Raw genomic sequence first — 19,791 nt, 5'->3', positions numbered from 1 at the left:
CATGTATGTTTCTATATATTCTCATCTTCACCCCAACACTCGTTCACAATATAGTGAACGAAGCTCACTGCCGAAAACCTTCATAATCAAACAGCTCTAACATACAACAAACTTGTGACACTATGGTGGGTTTATCCGTTTATGATATTAAACATGTCTTTAATTACATTCGAATAATCGTTTAGCCTTGCTTGTTCTGTTATTATGTCTAGCTAATCTATGTGATGCATACGTATATTATGTAGGAAGAAGCATACGCCGAGCTAAGCTCATGGGAAGGTTATGTAGATTGGAGGAACAAACCGGCCATTAAAGGTCGTCATAGTGGAATTCTTGCTGCATTTTTTGTCTTAGGTTCGTTTTTATCTTGCTTCTTACATTTTGCGTAGTGGACAGTATTAAACTGTCTATTATACATCCGGATGCAAGTGGCATCTATCCAATTTGCAAACGAACTTAATTAACTAATTGCATTTTTTGTTGCTTGATTATTGTCGATCTTCTTACAACCATCAGTTGTGGAGGTACTCGAGAACCTTGCATACTTGGCAAACGCGAGTAACCTAGTGATTTACCTGTCAAAGTATATGCACTTCTCTCCATCTAGATCATCCATCATTGTAACAAACTTCATGGGCACGGCGTTCTTGCTAGCACTTCTCGGTGGCTTTTTGTCCGATGCTTACTTCACCACATATCAAGTGTTCTTCATCAGTGCTGTTATTGAGTTTATGGTAAGTAGGAATAAAATTAATCTTAAGAGATTGATATATTTTCATAATGCATGTACACATAATAATTCAACCACAAATTATACTATTTCAACAAGAAAGTAGCATCAAATGAATGTTACTACACATGGGATGACTAAGACATGAAAGTAACATGTAACATTCTAAAGACTTAATTAAATGTTTGAATGAGATTATAATTATATGTTACTATCTCATTAATAAATACTTAAACAAAAATAATGGTCCGTTAATTTATTGTTACATCTATCACAAACTTAATATTCAATGGCTTTGCATCCAATAACAAGAACAAAAGTACTGCCTTAGCTTAAAGTAAGAATTAAGACAAACTATTACTTGTGTAGGGTCTGTTGATACTCACTATCCAAGCTCATATAGAGTCCTTGCAACCACCACCGTGTCCTCCGAACAATTCGAGCAACGTATCATGCCGTGGAGTCACAGGTGGGAAAGCAGCAGTGCTATTTATAGGCCTATATTTGATAGCACTTGGTGTAGGAGGGATTAAAGGTTCGCTTCCACCACACGGAGCCGAGCAGTTTGATGAGAATACCAAAGAAGGAAGGAAGAAAAGATAAACATTTTTTAACTACTATGTGTTCTGTCTTTCTTGTGGTGCTTTAATTGCTGTAACCTTTGTGGTGTGGATTGAAGATAACATTGGCTGGCAATGGGGATTCAGAATTTCGACTTTAACTATATTGCTTGCTATACCGATCTTTCTACTTGGATCCACTACTTACAGCATCAAAGTTCCTGCAGGTAGCCCTTTGACAATCATCTTCAAGGTAACTTGTATAACTTCCTTTTATTTTTTTTCGACAGGAGTAACTGTGTGTATACCTCTCTAGACCCTACCTTTTATGTAACGGGTAATTGTAGAGAAAAACCTTACACTTTTACACATCTAACATGTTAGGTGTCTTATTACAATCTTACATTACCAAGTACGAATAAAGTATGTGTTAAATTGAAACTATTGTTAAAAAAGTGTGTAGTATAGCTAGGTTGAAGTGGGTTCATTGAAGGAGAAAAAAAATTCTCTTATAAGAAGGTAACTGATTAACAGTTAGCCGTTTAGCCTTATTCACGTGTAAGCAAACTCATATAATCATTTTCACATTGTGATCAGGTTTTGACAGCAGCAATTTGCAACAAGTTCTTCCCTAGGAAACCAAGCAATGCTGTCATGAACATGGAAACAAGCCCTCGAATTACAGCTACCGAGGAGATACAAACTTCAACAACACCACCAACAACAGCAACAACCGCAACAACAACAGAAACATCTGAACTTAAGTTCCTAAACCAGGCAGTGACAAACAATCCAGTCCATCAGACACTAGACTGCTCAAGAAAACAAGTAGAAGATGTCAAAATTGTCATGAAAACCATCCCTATTTTCGCTTCCACTATAATGCTAAACTGCTGCCTAGACTCTCAACCTTCTCAATCCAACAAGCTGCAACAATGAATACTAAACTCGGCTCCTTAGTAGTCCCACCGGCCTCTCTTCCAGTATTCCCGGTTGTCTTCATACTAATACTCACGCCTCTATACAACCACATCATACTCCCACTAGCAAGAAAACTGACAAAAACGGAAATGGGAATCACCCATCTACAGAGGATTGGAATAGGCCTAATCATGTCCATTGTCGCAATGGCAGTTGCAGCACTAGTCGAGACAAAAAGAAAGAAAGTTACTGCTCAACGAGGTTTACTAGACTCGTCTGAGCCACTGCCCATTACATTTCTATGGATCGCGCTACAATACTTATTTCTAGGCTCTGCTGATCTTTTTAGCTTAGCAGGTTTGTTGGAGTTTTTCTTTACTGAGGCTCCTAGAAGTATGAAATCATTGGCTACATCTTTCTCCTGGGCATCATTAGCAATCGGGTACTATCTAAGCTCGGTATTAGTAGCTGTTGTTAATCGAATCACAGGAGTTTCCGGTCACACCCCCTGGCTTAAGGGAAGCAACCTGAATCATTATCACTTAGAAAGGTTTTACTGGATGATGTGTGTGTTAAGTGGTGTGAACTTCTTGAACTACTTGTTTTGGGCTAGACGATACAAGTATTGATCCATGAATCAAGGTTAATATGATTGATTTGTAGCACGTAAATTTAATGTGATTATATTTATCTAGGAAAGTTTTATGTTGCAATCATCAATATAATGTAGGAACTTCTTGAGATTTTTAGGCATTATTTCTAGCATGCAAGTTGGCCTAACTAGCTAATGAACATAAACCCTTGATTATTAAGACATATGTATGTAATAAGGTATTCTTATAGTACATTAACAATTTAATAGAATGTTATGAAGTGTTAATCATCAAAAATTTGAGTTTTTAATGAGTGTACCTATATTAGGTATGCCTGGTTGTACAATAAAATTAGTGCGCTACTTTATTGTTATTTTTTAATTTCGAATGTGTCAATCAAGGTATACACGCGCACATTCAGTCAATAAAAAAACTGCCTCGATTGAATATAAGGTGTCATATCAAAGCTAATTAATTACAGACATTGGTCACATCGGTATACATTCGGCCATATGCAAATATTAATATTTGAAGCAGTGAGTTCATATCATGCATGGACCACTATTAAGTCTTCATCATTCATGCATCAACCAGCGAAGCAGCAGCTGCACTTCTGATTCTCCAAAGATCATAGCAGTTAAGCAGCTTCAAACTAAAATTGATTTCGAAAAGTGAATTGCTATCCACCATCCACAATTACTAACATTCGCCACATTGAATGACATTTTTTGTGAAATAATGAAGGACTCATTTCAGCCATTGAGGAACACAAAAATCCGTAAAGTTTATATGCAAAAATTTCTTAACATAAATTTAACGAACTATAGATTATTCAACTAGGGGATGTAGCTCAGATGGTAGAGCGCTCGCTTAGCATGCGAGAGGTACGGGGAGCGATACCCCGCAGCATCTCCACAGTTGGATTTCTATAGTTAATTGGAAGCTTGACCTCAGTTTAATGTTCTGCAAATCTCTTCCTCAGTTTCAATCCGACTCTGCATTACAATTTCAGCCAAAACTTTTACTCAAAATAATTTATAACTTATAAACAGGCTCGAAAAATTCAACACTAAGATGTTTGCAATTTGGCAATGAATTACGAGTTACCCCTTAAAGCTGGTATTTGTTTTTTAATCTGTAGCATGCTACCCTCACTCCCTCAGTCTAGCAGCAGAATTTTTAGGCAACTGATTAGAACAAGAACGAGCAAAATTTTCTTTTAGCTTTTCAGACCGAAACCAGGACATCAGTTCTTCCTCGCACAGCTATAATTGAAACAGGAGAAAACTATTGTATCATATGTAATAAATAACATGCTCATATCTCTCTAAAGTGTAAATATCTAATACATACAGCCAATCACTGCTTTTGCAATTTCATAACATCATCCTAATTGAGTTCAGGACAGTGGCTCAAATAGATAGATAATAGAAAAGGAAAGTTGAATTTTAACCAGATTAAAATATAGCAACTTAACCAGAGATTTGTATTAGAATAAAGTTAGATTGTTCATTGAACCATCAATGACAGATGCTTAAAACCGAATCGTTTGCCTTATCAGCTAGGGCATGGTGCTTTATAGATGCAACCATAAACAAGGTTAAGTAGCAGTATAATACTAGCAAACCATAATTCTTGAACATCTAGAAAAGTAAGCAATAACCCTATTTTATAATAATAATATTGGGTACTATATACACCATAATCAAATCCAAAGTTGAAAGAGGAATTTCGACAAACAGTTGGCGTGCATCAATAGATTTTACACAGAATTTGTTAGGGTTTACAATGCAATTCTACACAACAAGATCACTTAACTATGGTGGACAAACCCTAGAATGTGTATAAATTCCAACGAAATTTACAACACCAAATACTTAACGTAGTATTACAAACCAAGCACTGAATTAACAATGTAAAACAGAAATTACAACAAAATAATACTAATATGAAAGATTCTTTACTTGCCTCACTCCAAGCCAAAAACCACCAAGAACATGAGAAAACCAATGACCACGTGAGTCTTCTATACCGGATACTTGTCTAAGGCGTGTATACACTTTCCTAAAGTGATAATTTCCCCCACCTCGGTGCTTGGGTTGAAACCGGAAACTCACTTTGAGATACAATAGACAACACCACACTCTAAGCACAAAGATGTGTGATAAGATGATTAAATTCTCAATCAATAAACTTTAATGATGGAGGATTAAAGAAGAGTTTGCAAAGTTCTTCAATAATAATGTAGAGAGGGAATAATTTCAGAGAGGAAGGAGTTTTTTCTGTGTATCCAAAAAACAAAGCATCGATACGATATAAAGGGAATAACCGCAAAACCGAAGACGAGCGAGGAGACGCAGGCGCGAACGAGGAGGAGCGCCACTTGCTTGCGCGGGCGCTCCTCCTCGTTCTTCCAAAAATCCAATGTTCTAGAAACCTGACACGATTTTGTCGCGCCTTTGGCGCGGGCGCGCCTCCAAAATCTGACAGATTTTCCAGAAACTCAGCGCGATTTTGTCGCGCTTTTGGAGCGGGTCGCGCTTGCCTTTCACGAGCGCGCTAACAAGTGGAGCGAGCTCTCCACCACAACACTCTAAATAACTCAACAATCCTCCCCTATTTAGAGTGTTCCTTTAAATCCTTCTCTACTTCCATCAATTAAGCTTCATCTCATGCATCAATGTCAATGTCCCTACGGATTAAATTGACACTCAGTATAACACACTTAACGATGAACATATCCTATGATTTCCATATGGATTGAATCACACGGATATCTCTAATCATTCGAAGGTGAAATACACACAAGATAACTCGAATTTAACATCACTTGACACTTTTATACAATCATGTGTCCGTATCTTTCATAAGTTCATTAAAGTCTATATGTCCATCTAGACTTCTTGAAGCGGCTAAATTTCGAACTTATATAGGTAGGTTCTCATATACGTAAGTGTGTCCTTGTGACAAGACACTTTCATTTAGAGCATCTCAACTCTAAATCTTTGAGAACTTTGAATTGACGCTACCTTACCGTCACAAGTAACATAGCAATATGGGTCATCAAATATTGCTAACAAACAACAAAAATGTAATTCAACCACATTGAATCTAAGACTTGATGTTTCTTCAAGCGTTAGATTGGGTTTCACAAATTTGTGCTTTAGGACATAAACCCATTCCAGTCAAAGCAAATATGATGGAATGTCTTGGCATTGCTTTAGTAAAGCAATCCGCCAAATTCATTTTCGTAGGAACATAGTCAAGACTTATGACCCCATCATTGATAAGCTCTTTCACTAGGCTATGCCTTAGTGAAATATGCCGAGACTTACCATTATACACTTGATTATATGCCTTTATCAAAGCCGAATTCGAATCACAATGGATTGCCACCGGTGACATTGGCTTAGACAATAAAGGCAACTCTAACATGAGATTTCTCAACCACTCAACTTCCTTACTAACTGAGGCAAGAGCTATGAATTCTGCTGCCATAGTGGAATCGGCAATGCAAGTTTGTTTCTTGGAAGACCATGAAATGGCACCTCCCCCACCCAACCACTTACAGAAGAGTCATCTTCTTTGTAAGTGATCCAACTTGCATCAGAATATCCTTCTAAAACCGAAGGAAATCCACTATAAGACAAACCATAGTCCAATGTACCCTTAAGGTACCTCAAGACCCTCCGAACTGCAAACCAATGTTGTGCACCCGGGTTACTAGTAAATCTACTAAGTTTTCCCGCAGCTAATGCAATATTCGGTCTTGTACTTATCATGGCATACATCAAGGATCCAATTATCCTTGAATAGTCCAATTGGGAAATCGTTTTCCCCGAATTCTTAACCAATTTTACATTGGGTTCCATGGGGGTGTTCACAGGACACTTATCAAACATATTGAACCATTTGATCATTTTCTCAATGTAATGAGATTTATTTAATATAAGCCTTCCATTGTCCCTAATTATCTTGATGCCCAAAATGGCATCCGTCTTCCCCAAATCCTTCATCTAAAAATATGAGGATAAGAATTTCTTGGTAAATTCTACTTGTTGTAGACTTGTACCAAAGATAAACATATCATCAACATATAGACAAATGATGACACCATGACCTTTGTCATCAAATTTGCTATATATACACTTATTAGCTTGATTCACTTTGAATCCAAAGAACAAAATCGTGTCATCAATTTTCCGATGCCACTGCTTTGGTGCTTGTTTAAGTCCATATAATGACTTAACCAATTTACACACCTTATTTTCCTGTCCTTCCAAAACAAGCCCTTCAGGTTGTTTCATATACACTTCTTCCTCTATATCTCCATAAAGGAATTCCATTTTGACATCTATTTGATGAATCACTAGATTGTATACCGAAGCCATTGTAATTAACAACCTTATCGAGGTTATTCTTGCAACCGGTGCATATGTGTCAAAATAATCAACACCATGCTTTTGCCTAAAGCATTGGATTACCAATATGGCTTTAAATTTCACTATGAAGCCATCCGGTCTCCTTTTCCTAGTGAAAATCCACTTGCAACCAAGAGGTTTGCAACTGGGAGGTAAATCCTCTAAGACCCAAGTGTCATTTCTCATGATGGAATCCATTTCATCATTTATAGCTTCTTTCCAAAATGCACTATCTTGGGAAGATATGGCCTCGCTATAAGATTTTGGGTCACTATCCACATTAAAACAATATGTAGTAGTCGAGCTAAGGACATCCCTAGATCCTTCAACTAGATAGATTATAAAATCATCTCCGAAGTTCTTAGGTTTCCTTTGTCTCTTACCTCTTCTAATATGAAAAGTCTCATCCTCATTATTAGATGAATATTCATGAGATTCTTGTTGATCATCATAATCAACAATTTCATTTCCTTTGGTACTAACTTGTAGATCCTTAGATCTACTCATTGATGAAAAACGATTTTCATCAAAAATTGCAACCAATAAAAATGCACTTGTAGATCCTTAGATCTACTCATTGACTCAATAATCGAATGTTTCGAAATAAAGTCACTTTATTCTACAACATATAACCTATAGGTTTTGCTATGCTCAGCATAACCTATAAAAATGCATTCCAAGCCCCTTTCACCGAGCTTTCTCTTTTTGTAACTGGGCACTCTTACAACTGCCCTACAACCCCAAACCTTGAGATATTTCAAGTTTGGTTTCCTTTTGTACCAAAGTTCATAAGGAGTGGAATCTTTTCCCTTAGTGGGAACACGGTTAAGTATGTGACAAACCGTCAACATAGCTTCACCCCAAAACCCTTCATTCAAACCGGAGTAAGATAGCATGGAATTAACCATTTCTTGAAGAGTTCTGTTCTTCCTTTCAGCTACACCATTTGATTGTGGTGCATAACCAGCTGTAGTCTCATGAATAATACCTAAAGATTGGAAATAAGCAGGATCATAATACTCCCCTCCCTTATCTGTTCTCAATCTCTTAAATAAAGATTCTACTTGCACTTCTACCTCTTTCTTATAAATATCAAATTTAACCAAGGCTTCATCTTTGGAATATAAAAGATACACATAGAAAAATCTTGAAAAATCATCAATAAACGTAACTATGTATCTTTTACTTCCCAAAGAAGGTGTACTATAAAAGTCACACAAATCACTATGAACCAATTCTAAGATCTTAAAACACCTCTCAACTTTCTTGAAAGGAGTTCTAGTGATCTTATTAAGCATGCAAGTAGTACATTTATCAAGAGCAATATCACATGGTGGAATAAGTTCTAGTTTAGACATGAAATTCAACTTATTGTAATTCACATGACCTAATCTAGAATGCCATAAAAAAAACAAAGTCATACCATTGTCATTACCAACATTAAAACAAACATCATCCAACATTACAGACTTCTCTCTTAATGAGAGTTTAAACAAACCTTGAGACAAATAACAACGTCCGATAAAAAAGCTACCCTTAGTAATAATACATCTATCTGATTCAAAAACTAGTCTATATCCAAGTCTATTTAGGGTTGGGCCTGATACAAGATTTCTATAAATACTAGGAGCATATAATACATCCCTAAGGATGATACTATTGCCCGAACTAAACATCAGCTCAACTTGTCCTCTTCCTTGGACCATGATGGTAGAGTTGTTTCCCATAAAGAGCTCTTCTCCATCACCAACCTTGTAAAAGGTTTTGAACCAATGCTTCACCTTGCATACATGCCTTGAAGCCCCCGAATCCATCCACCATGAGTCATCATCCTGCACCATAAAAATGTTAGGATCCGTTACCGGAATTAAATTCAACCTCATGTAATAAATTACCTTTGGTGGGTTGGTCCTTGCTCTTAGAAGCTTGACCATCCTTGGATTTCTCCATTTTCTTCTTGAAAATGTAACAGTCCTTCTTGCGGTGTCCAGTCTTACCGCATTCCCAACAAGCATACTTGTTGTTGTCCTTTTGTTTCTTGGACTTGCCCTTAGAGGAATTAAACATCTTCCTCTTACCACTAGTTGAAGCACTAGATTTTCCTTCCTCCACCACATTGATGGTGGAAGAGCTAGGATTTCCATCCTTAGCTTTCTCCATGGCCCTTATCCCTTCTTAAATTTGAAGATGGGTAGCCAAATTGGACAAAGATATGTCTTCCTTTTTATGTTTCAAGTCATGTTTTACATCCTTCCAACTATTAGGCAGCTTATCAATAATACTCGAAACAACAAACAATTCATCAACATTGATTCCATGTTGTTTCAAGTTACTATAAATACGTTGTATCTCATGAAACTGGTTCATAATTGATCTACCATCAACAAATTTGAAATCATTAAAATTACTTACAAAGAATTTCTTGCTAGAAGCATCCTCCGCCATATACTTGCTTTCTAACGATTCCCATAGCTCTTTAGCCGACTCAACATGTTGATACACATCAAACAAATCATCCTCCATCCCATTGAGAATATGTCCCCGACATATAAAGTCATCATTACCCCACTTAGATTTCTCACGCACATCCTCCATTGTTTCATTTTCATGTTCTACTGGTCTAGGAGTACTAATCACATAGGCAACCTTCAACGATGTAAGAAGAAAATATATCTTCTTATTCCATCGTCAAAACTCCACACCGTCAAACTTCTTGAGTTTGACAAAGTTTGTGGTAAGTTCTTTCACACTAGACATGTTGTTCTCAATTATCACTTTAGATTGTTAGGGTTTACAATGCAATTCTACACAACAAAAATCACTTAACTATGGTGGACAAACCCTAGAATGTGTATAAATTCCAACGAAATTTACAACACCAAATACTTAACGTAGTATTACAAACCAAGCACTGAATTAACAATGTAAAACATAAATTACAACAAAATAATACTAATATGAAAGATTCTTTACTTGCCTCACTCCAAGCCAAAAACCACCAAGAACATGAGAAAACCAATGACCACGTGAGTCTTCTATACCGGATACTTGTCTAAGGCGTGTATACACTTTCCTAAAGTGATAATTTCCCCCACCTCGGTGCTTGGGTTGAAACCGGAAACTCACTTTGAGATACAATAGACAACACCACACTCTAAGCACAAAGATGTGTGATAAGATGATTAAATTCTCAATCAATAAACTTTAATGATGGAGGATTAAAGAAGAGTTTGCAAAGTTCTTCAATAATAATGTAGAGAGGGAATAATTTCAGAGAGGAAGGAGTTTTTTCTGTGTATCCAAAAAACAAAGCATCGATACGATATAAAGGGAATAACCGCAAAACCGAAGACGAGCGAGGAGACGCGGGCGCGAACGAGGAGGAGCACCACTTGCTTGCGCGGGCGCTCCTCCTCGTTCTTCCAAAAATCCAATGTTCTAGAAACCTGACACGGGTCGCGCTTGCCTTTCACGAGCGCGCTAACAACTGGAGCAAGATCTCCACCACAACACTCTAAATAACTCAACAGAATTGCTATAAATCAAACTCAAGCTGACATCTGAAGTCTAAATGAGTGAGAATGGAAATGGTGACAGGCTGACAGCATTACCGAGAGTTCATTCGTTGCTTTTCTAAATCAGATTGGTTTGATGTGTTTATAGTATTTTGGGGTGAATTCAGATTTTTTTTTTCCAAAATTAAGTTTTAATGGAATATAATTTGACTACCAAATACTCACTGTTTCATAATAATCGTAACACTTTCTTTTAGAGTTCATTTCATAATATCGTAACATCGTAACGCTTTCTTTTAGAGTTCATTTCATAATATCGTAACACTTCGTTATTTGAAAATGACTAGATTCGGTTGTTTCGAACCGATCCGTAAAGGAACCGAACCGTTAAAAACCCATTTTTTGAAAACCGAAAATCGACCCGACTCAATTTTTCAACCCGAAACTGAACTGAATCGAAGGTGTGCAAACCGTTAATGACCCGACCCGTTATCAAATCAAACCATTACAACCGAAAACCGAAAGCAACCCGAACCGATTATGTCTGAACCCGATAGTAACCCAACCCATTTTAAACCGAAAACCGTTTAAACCCGGCAAAAATTCGATTAACCTGAACCGTTCCAACCAGTAACCCGCTGTGACCGAACCGTTTATAACCTATAACCCGTTAGGAGCGAACCGTTTACAACCCATAACCCGTTGAGACCGAAATGTTTACAAACCGTAATCCATTATTACTGAATCGTTTACAACTCGTAACCTAATATGTTTATGATCTGATCCGTTTCAACCCACTACTCGATAAATCCAACTTATTTAAGACTTAACTCGATTCTGACCTAACCCGTTCCTACCCATTATCTAATTAACCAGACTCGATAATGATTCGACTCGATTTTAACCTGATATGATTTGAACTGAAACACGCTTCATATTGGATAATACTGTTTCCAAATAGACCCAATTCAATCCAAACCGGTTATGACCTTAACCAATAATAACCCAAGCTGATTTCACCCGATCTGTTTTGAACCGAAATCCATTTTCAAACCGACCCAATTTAACACAAACTGATTATGACCTAAACCGATTACAACCCGACCCGATTAGGACCCGAATTGTTTTGAACCAAAACCCGCTTTAAATTAGCTAAAACCATTTTCTAATCGACTCGGTTTAACCCAAACTGATTATGACCCGAACCGATTACAACTTGATCCGATTAGAACCCGATCCGAATAGAAACCGCAATTAAAAAAACCAAACCGAACTGACCCGATAATTTACAAAATCGACCCAAACCGACCCACTAATCATTTCAACCCGTTATAAACCGATCTATTATAACCCGAAATCGATAAACCCAATCTGAAACTGAACCGTTTACCCAAATTGACACCCCTAATAACGACCCATTCTTATTTTATTATTTTTCTCTCATACTAACCCACTTTACACATTTTTTTAAAAAAAAAAAAAATTATTTTCTCTTCTACTAACAATTAAATGTATCCCTTCCAACTTTATACGAAGTATTAGGTTAGAACCTGTGCGATGCACGGTTTATATAAAATCTATTTTTATAATTTGTACATTTAAAAAAAATGGATGAATATAAATAAGAATTATGCACCTTGTACAAAAATATTTGTAATTTTATAGTTTTAGATTTTCATCAAAATTATGATATAATACCTGTTCAACGTCGCCTAATACATATTTCAAGGTAGGAGCCCATTTATTAGTGTACTATTTACAATTGTTTCATTTTTTAAAGATAAATTGATAGGTTGTAGTTGTAATTTAGAAGCTTCTAATATTCAAATTTCAAAATTGTTAAATGTGGTAGCTCCAAAAAAAAAAAAAAAACATCATCCTTGCATTTAGGCGGGAAAAAAATTTATTATTTGAGTAACATAAGAACAGTGATGATGTCAGCAACGTTTTGTTTTAGTAATAGTTAATAGATTATTAAACTCTCATAGTCTCATTTTGGCCCTCAGACTATAAGTTTCCTATAATTATGTGTCATACCTAATATTGCGAGTATAAGATTTGTACTTCCTGCTGTTCATTTTAGTTGATACTTTTTAGCTTTCGCCGCTTTTGACAAACTGTTAGTTAAAACATCTATTACAATATTACTTTTAGTTTTTGGCACTCTCTCAGTCTTTCCAACTCTCTTGCATAAAATAATTAGTCAATTCCAAGGAGTAATTTTTATTTCAATTGAGATGTCGACTAACACTGTATGCACCTTAGTGGTTTCCCTACTTTATCTTATCTCATGTTACTTTGTATATTTGTTTGGGTTCTAGCAAATAACAATATGTTAATAGCCTCATTATACCACTTTGATTTGTTTATTCAACTCTAATCAACAATTAACAAAACTCCACTACATACAATATCCCTATTTACATATGACCAACCTAAATGGATAGCTAATCTGGAAGAAAGTCTAAAATTAGAAAGTTAGTAAACAAACAAGAACCAACTATATCATGCCACGTGTATTATAACACTGAAAATATAGATAGACCTTCTGCAACATGATTGGTTGGTGTCATCTAGAGAAAGATTACAGTATGTGGGTGTGAGGAATACACAAGATAATTGAATTAGAAAGATAAAAAAACAAAAGAGAACAAATTGAGGCAAAAATTTCATCAACAATCTTTGAAGCAACCATGGCAGCAATAGCTGCTGCTTCAACTTCCTATTTTGGAAAGTCTGTAAAATATGCTCAACCTCCATTTTCTTTCTCCTCTACCTCTCCTAGAAATCTCACAATCCTTGCTATGGCATCACAGAAGAAGGTAGTTATTACTTTTTTTTTTTTTTTTTTTTTGCGGTAATGTTTAACTCCATATTTATTTTCACTAAATTTATAGAACTTTATTGATTAGATTTATTTTATACTTCTTATAATCTAGTTTTACCTAGATTAATTCTCAACAAGGCCTTAAGGGTTTGATTACTACTAATTATGTATGTAATGATACAAGTATAGTTAAGGGCCATATTGATTTGATTTTCCTTGCCTTTCTTGTCTTTTTATTTATGTGTTTTCATGGATGTTCATCTCTAATGGTTTCATAGAGTTTATCGAGCTGTTTGCCTTAAGGGATTGAATCTCGTTTATATCACTATATACATAATTTAACTTATAAAAGTATTAAAAATGCATTACACCTCCTTAATTAGAGAATTTTATTGTAGCTAGTTGTTTTTTGTTATAATAATTTGGGAGTTGATTTTTGGTTCTTGTCACCTTAAGAAAGTTTATCGAACATAGGTTACCTAGAAGTACAAGATTTTATGTATTTTGATTATATTGTCACCTTAAGAAAATTTATATTAATTGAGATAGATTGCATCTCGTTACATTACCATTAGAGTAATTTAATAAATGTGTTACACTTGAATTCTATTGCTTAGCTAGAAGTACAATTTATTATTATTATTATTATTATTTTTTTCCGTCAAAATAAAAGAAGTACAAATTTTTAAAAGTTTATGTACTTAAAAACAGGTGAACAAGTATGATCCAAAATGGAAGAAACAATGGTTTGGAGCAGGACTATTTTTCGAAGGTAGTGAAGAGGTACAAGTAGATGTATTCAAGAAGCTAGAGAATCGAAAAGTTCTTAGCAATGTTGAGAAAGCTGGATTACTATCAAAGGCAGAGGATCTTGGATTTACACTATCTTCCATTGAGAAACTAGGGGTGTTATCAAAGGCAGAGGATTTGGGGTTATTGAGTTTATTGGAGAATTTCGCTAGTTTGTCTCCTGCGGCCTTAGCATCCGCGTCATTGCCCTTGCTAGTAGCCGCGATTGCAGCTGTTGTTCTTATACCCGATGACACAAGTGCCCTTGTGGCAACTCAAGCTGTGGTTGCCGGTACTCTTTTTGCCGGGGCTGCCGGGTTGTTTATTGGGTCTGTGGTTTTGGATGGGTTACAAGAAGCTGATTGAGTTGTTTATTGAGTTTGTATGTATATGAATATGTTGTTAGTGCATGGTTGGAGTTCTAGATTAGAGGGAGAAGTGTGCCAATTTTAGTTTCTTAAGGGGGAAAAAAAAATGAACATGTTTGGCTAAGATTTTTTGTGCATTTGTAAGCAAGAATTAGGACTCTTGACTACTATGGATTGAATTTATATGTATGAATTTTGGACAACATATAATTCATATATAGAGGATATTTGAAGGTTCATATATGGTAGGTTTGCAACTTTGCACGCTTCTGAAAATGCATTTTTTTTTTTTTGAAATGACATGTATAATGCTCTGAAACTCAGATCATATATATGGTTTCAATCCAACAATAAACTTAAAGTAAATTGATGTCATTTTAGCTTGTAAGTTGTAACTTGCAAATTGAACATACTCAATACGAGTACTAAATAATTAAGTTGCTCATCAAAAGTTTAAAAATAGAGGATGATTTGATGTAGCTTGTGTGATTTAGTTAGGCCATGTTCAGTTCAACTTAAAAAAAAAAAATATTCAGTAAAAATAAGTTCAGTTCAGTAAAATTAATTTGAGTTCATTAAAAATAATTTCAGTTCAGTAAAAATCAGTAACTCTAAAGAAGAAATATAATTGATAATCTGTAATAATAATTTCAGTTCAGTAAAATTAATTTCACTTCAGCAAAAAATAAGGTGAAGTGAACGGGGCCTTAGTTAGAAAAATTTTAAATTTATTAACCATCCAATACTCCCCAAAATTATAAGCTATTTTTTGTAAGTCTCTAGATTTCAATTATCCATGACATGGATGGACCATTTAAGCTTATTAGTATCACTATTATAAATGATTGGAATCATCTAGAATTATAGCCTATTGCTCAATACTTCCTCAACACCAAGATGAGTGAAATTTATTTGACAAAGGTTTTATTTAGAGAATAATAATAATCCTTGTAAATACTTGGTATTGGTTTATTAATACCAGGGGAATTTGTTTTTTCCCACCCCTCAAAACACTCACATTTTGATTAAACCATCCTATTTCGGTTTTTTTATTTTTTATTTTTTATTTTTTTTAATAGCAAAAATATTTCATTAATTAAAAGTCATACGACATCTACAATAGAAATTCGATGTTAACAAATACATTAAATATTGAATCAAATAAAATTTTCCTTCCTAAAACCTACGATCGTTTGTTTTATTTAACCATTAAAAAAAGGAAAAAACTTCGATTTCACCGATAAGTTCCATTTAAAAAAAATAAAATTTGGAGCCATTTTGGCTTTATACAGTCTATTTAAGGTCAAAATTGACAAAAAAAAAAATATCGAAAATACGGAATTTTAGCACCATAAATTTGCACTCCGTAATTAAACATCCTTTAAGTAAAATTTGTTTTAAATATTACTCCATAAATAGGGAAAGTGGTGGACAATTAACCAAACTAAGCTTGATTACAAAACAATATTGTAAAGTAGATGCGTGGCAAAACTATTTACCAAACTAAAAATAATAAAAATAACAATTTTGAGGTAAATGAATCTGGATGCATAGCTATCAAGTTTAAAAAAATAATAAAAATAAATAAAAAATAAAAAAATAATAAAAGTGTTGAGAAAGAGAATCAAACCTGTGATGTCTAGAAAACTATAAGCAACGCTCACCACTGCTCCAACCTATTAGAGTATCTAATTTATTTTTAAAAAATAAAATAAATAGTGAAACGCTGTCTGAGGCAGCGTTTCACTAACTTATTTTTTTTTTTAAACCTAGGGTGTAAACTGGATGCTTAGTTTGGTAAATAGTTTTGCCACACATCTACTTTACAAAATTGTTTTGTAATCAAGCTTAGTTTGGTTAATTGTCCGAAAGTGGTCTCTCTATTATTTGCTGTGATACTCTTGGCAAGAACTTGTGTAATCTCAATTGTACGTTAAACCCTAAACCTCTCCCCCAATATAAACTCTCCCACCCCCTTCCTTGTCTTAATCAATCAGACCTCAATCGCAATTTCGATTTCTCAACGCAGGTACTAACTGCTGTTCTTCATAATTTTGGAATTCAGACGCTAAATTGAGTTTATTTTTTTGCAATTTAGTTCAATTCTGTGTAAAATATATTGATGCATGCCAACTGTTTGTCAAAATTCCTCTTCTAATTTGGATTTTGATTATGATGCTCATACTACCCAATCTAATTTTTACGGTGTGGCTTTTAATTTCTTTGGATTAGAGTGTATTTTTTACTCTTCAAGAATTATGAATTTGCGATATGATTAGGTCTTTTGAGATGGAGTGACGAATTGATTTCTTGATCAACAGAAATGCGACTGTTTTTTTCATCAGAATTAGCCCAATTGATCTGTGATTTTGAAATTTGTGAATGGATTTGAATACCCTTTTGCATAAAAATTTGTGTTTAACAATGACTGTGTTAAGAATCGCATACCCCCATTACCTCCGTGGTTGCCGACGAAAGAAAGGGAAAAAGAATTTCTATGTACAATGATGATTATGTTAAGCAATGCTTATTTGATAGGACTTGGGAACAAAGGGTATGAGAAAGTCCCAGTTTATGTGATCGAGTTCGAGGTATAAAGTATGGCGGTCAATGGATTCAATTCAAAGTAAAAATAAAGAAGCAGAATGGAGAAACAATTACTGGAAAGAGATAGACATTGGAAATTACTGGAGTTATGATTTTGCACTACACTTTGTAGTGTTAGCTATACCATCTGTTTTCTTATGTTGTATGCAATTGTTAATCGAAGTTGTCTTAAATCGTTTGTTTCCTTGCTGTAGTCTGGTGCTTTCTTCTATCGTTCTCACTCTTGTTTGAACTTTGAAGGTATTTTAATATCTGGGTCAATTTTTTTTATATTGTAACTTTCATAGTTTTAAGACTACAATTGATATGGGTTTGTGCTACATTCTCGTGATATCTCAGTATGATAAGATGATACACTTGGCATAAGTTTTAAGTAAATAAAGAAATAAAGACAAACAGATGTAAAATATTGGGTCCTTGTGCATATTAGTTCTTGAAAGCATAACCAGCAGTTCAACGAAACCAATTGTGCAGGATAGACTGAAAATGGGCAACTTATTTTGTTGTGCACAAGTTGGGCAATCAAAAGTAGCTATTAAGGAGAATTTTGGCAGATTTTCTGAGGTACTTGAGCCAGGATGCCACTTTGTTCCTTGGATTCTCGGGAGTAGCATTGCTGGATATCTTACACTGAGGTTGCAACAATTAGATGTGAAATGCGAGACAAAAACTAAGGTTGGTATGAACAAAACTGTGTCTTCTTAATTTAGCACAGATCGAGTTAATGGGCTTGTGTGTAATATTCTTTTATTCAACCAAGCTGATAAAGAAATATGTTTTGATAAGTTGAATGCTTAGGTTTCAATACCAACGAATAGAAGTTATAACTCTTAGGTGCCCTGGCTTATTTTGCAGCATTCACTTTTTGCTCATGTCTGTTGATCAGTTGATGAAATGTTTAAAGGTTATTTAAGTAATATGTTCAACGTCTGTACATTTCTGTAGCATTGATTGATGAGATCATATATAATTGTGGTTATTTTTTTGTGCAGGACAATGTGTTTGTCAATGTAGTTGCATCTATACAGTACCGTGCCCTAGCTGATAAGGCAAGTGATGCTTTCTACAAACTAACCAATACAAGATCTCAGATTCAGGCCTATGTCTATGACGGTATAATAAATTTAACTATTTTATATTATAATAAATCTTTCTGTTCTAGTTGCTGAATTTCAACCAAACTACAATCTGTCCATCCTTTTTTATTTCCTAGTTATTCGAGCCAGTGTCCCAAAACTCAATTTGGATGATGTCTTTGAGCAAAAGGATGAAATAGCAAGAGCAGTGGAGGATGAACTACAGAAGGTTATTTTGGCTTAAGTAATTGATGTCTAATTTTGCTTTTCCTCCCTTCTATATCAAACTCTAATGTGTCCTTTATCCAAACAGGCAATGTCTGCTTATGGTTATGAGATTGTACAAACACTCATTGTCGATATTGAACCAGATAAGCATGTCAAACACGCAATGAATGAGATCAATGCAGGTAATTTTCCTCTTTCTGTTAGAGCTATCTATTGTAGTACAGTAGAACAGCTTCTGTATTGGGTAGTGTATAATCATCTAGCAGTATAAAACCATTGGTTGAAATCTGGTAGACAATATATGTTTCCTGATATGTCAGATTGCTAGGCAAAGGAAGTAGTCATGACTACGGGCACCTTTTGCTAATGCTTTGCATCTATAGGTTGTTTTTGACAATTTTCTGTTATTTTTATGAGTTCATCATTTTTCACAAATGTTAGCATAGTTTTTCTCCCATCCCAATTTATGTTGTGGGAGAGTGAATGATCAATGATGTTCTTAATTCAGTTGCTGAAAAATATTAGGCAAAATAAATTCTCATTCTTATTATAACCACTTCCCTAAAATTTTTAGCTGCAAGACTGAGGGTGGCTGCCAATGAGAAAGCAGAGGCCGAAAAAATCTTACAGATTAAGAGAGCTGAGGGTGAAGCTGAATCCAAGTACCTCTCGGGAATGGGTATTGCTCGTCAGCGTCAGGCCATTGTAGATGGTCTAAGAGACAGTGTGCTTGGCTTTTCGGAAAATGTTCCTGGGACCAGTGCTAAGGATGTCATGGATATGGTTTTAGTCACCCAATATTTTGACACCATGAAGGACATTGGAGCATCATCTAAATCTTCAACAGTCTTCATTCCGCATGGACCTGGTGCAGTTCGTGATGTGGCTTCTCAAATTCGTGATGGCCTTCTCCAGGCTCAAAATATGCATCGATGATGGCCAGAAAAGTAAAAAAAGTAAAGTGCTAATTTGTTCATATTGCTTGAATGCTCTTAGTTAATCATAGTAGTATATGGGAATGATAGCTAAAATTGTTTATATGACCTGGCTATATGCTCAAGTTTTTTTTTCCCCTTGTTTTTTGTGCTTAATGAAACTTTTTATTAATAAATAATCTGGTAATAACTTCGTTTATCTCCAATGTAATTTTCTCCGT

At 35.1% G+C, this 19,791-nt stretch overlaps 2 protein-coding genes and 1 pseudogene across 4 annotated transcripts; all 3 read left to right on the top strand.

Annotated features, from left to right (window-relative positions):
* LOC110726508 lies at window positions 1-2,882 on the top strand (annotated as a pseudogene).
* A 10,446-nt stretch (window positions 2,883-13,328) lies between these two features.
* LOC110726507 lies at window positions 13,329-14,967 on the top strand. Its single transcript, XM_021905984.1, has 2 exons — window positions 13,329-13,562; window positions 14,279-14,967. The coding sequence occupies exons 1-2, from the start codon at window positions 13,434-13,436 to the stop codon at window positions 14,720-14,722; spliced, it is 573 nt and encodes a 190-aa protein (XP_021761676.1). The 5' UTR covers window positions 13,329-13,433; the 3' UTR covers window positions 14,723-14,967.
* Window positions 14,968-16,597: 1,630 nt separating this feature from the next.
* On the top strand, window positions 16,598-19,769 carry LOC110726506 (hypersensitive-induced response protein 1). Of its 3 annotated transcripts, none has more exons than XM_021905982.1 (6): window positions 16,598-16,753; window positions 17,811-18,006; window positions 18,324-18,444; window positions 18,545-18,636; window positions 18,721-18,817; window positions 19,210-19,769. In XM_021905982.1, the coding sequence occupies exons 2-6, from the start codon at window positions 17,818-17,820 to the stop codon at window positions 19,569-19,571; spliced, it is 861 nt and encodes a 286-aa protein (XP_021761674.1). In that variant the 5' UTR covers window positions 16,598-16,753; window positions 17,811-17,817; the 3' UTR covers window positions 19,572-19,769. The 3 variants fall into 3 exon arrangements, with proteins under 3 accessions (XP_021761674.1, XP_021761675.1, XP_021761673.1); XM_021905983.1 differs by having other exon boundaries at window positions 16,602-16,753; window positions 17,784-18,006; XM_021905981.1 differs by having other exon boundaries at window positions 16,603-16,753; window positions 17,806-18,006.
* Window positions 19,770-19,791: the final 22 nt, after the last annotated feature.

This window comes from Chenopodium quinoa, unplaced genomic scaffold (assembly GCF_001683475.1).
Source record: "Chenopodium quinoa cultivar QQ74 unplaced genomic scaffold, ASM168347v1, whole genome shotgun sequence".
NCBI classification, from domain to species: Eukaryota; Viridiplantae; Streptophyta; class Magnoliopsida; order Caryophyllales; family Amaranthaceae; genus Chenopodium; species Chenopodium quinoa.
The sequence above is the reverse complement of the archived record's forward strand: the minus strand, read 5'-3'. Positions and strand labels throughout refer to the sequence as shown.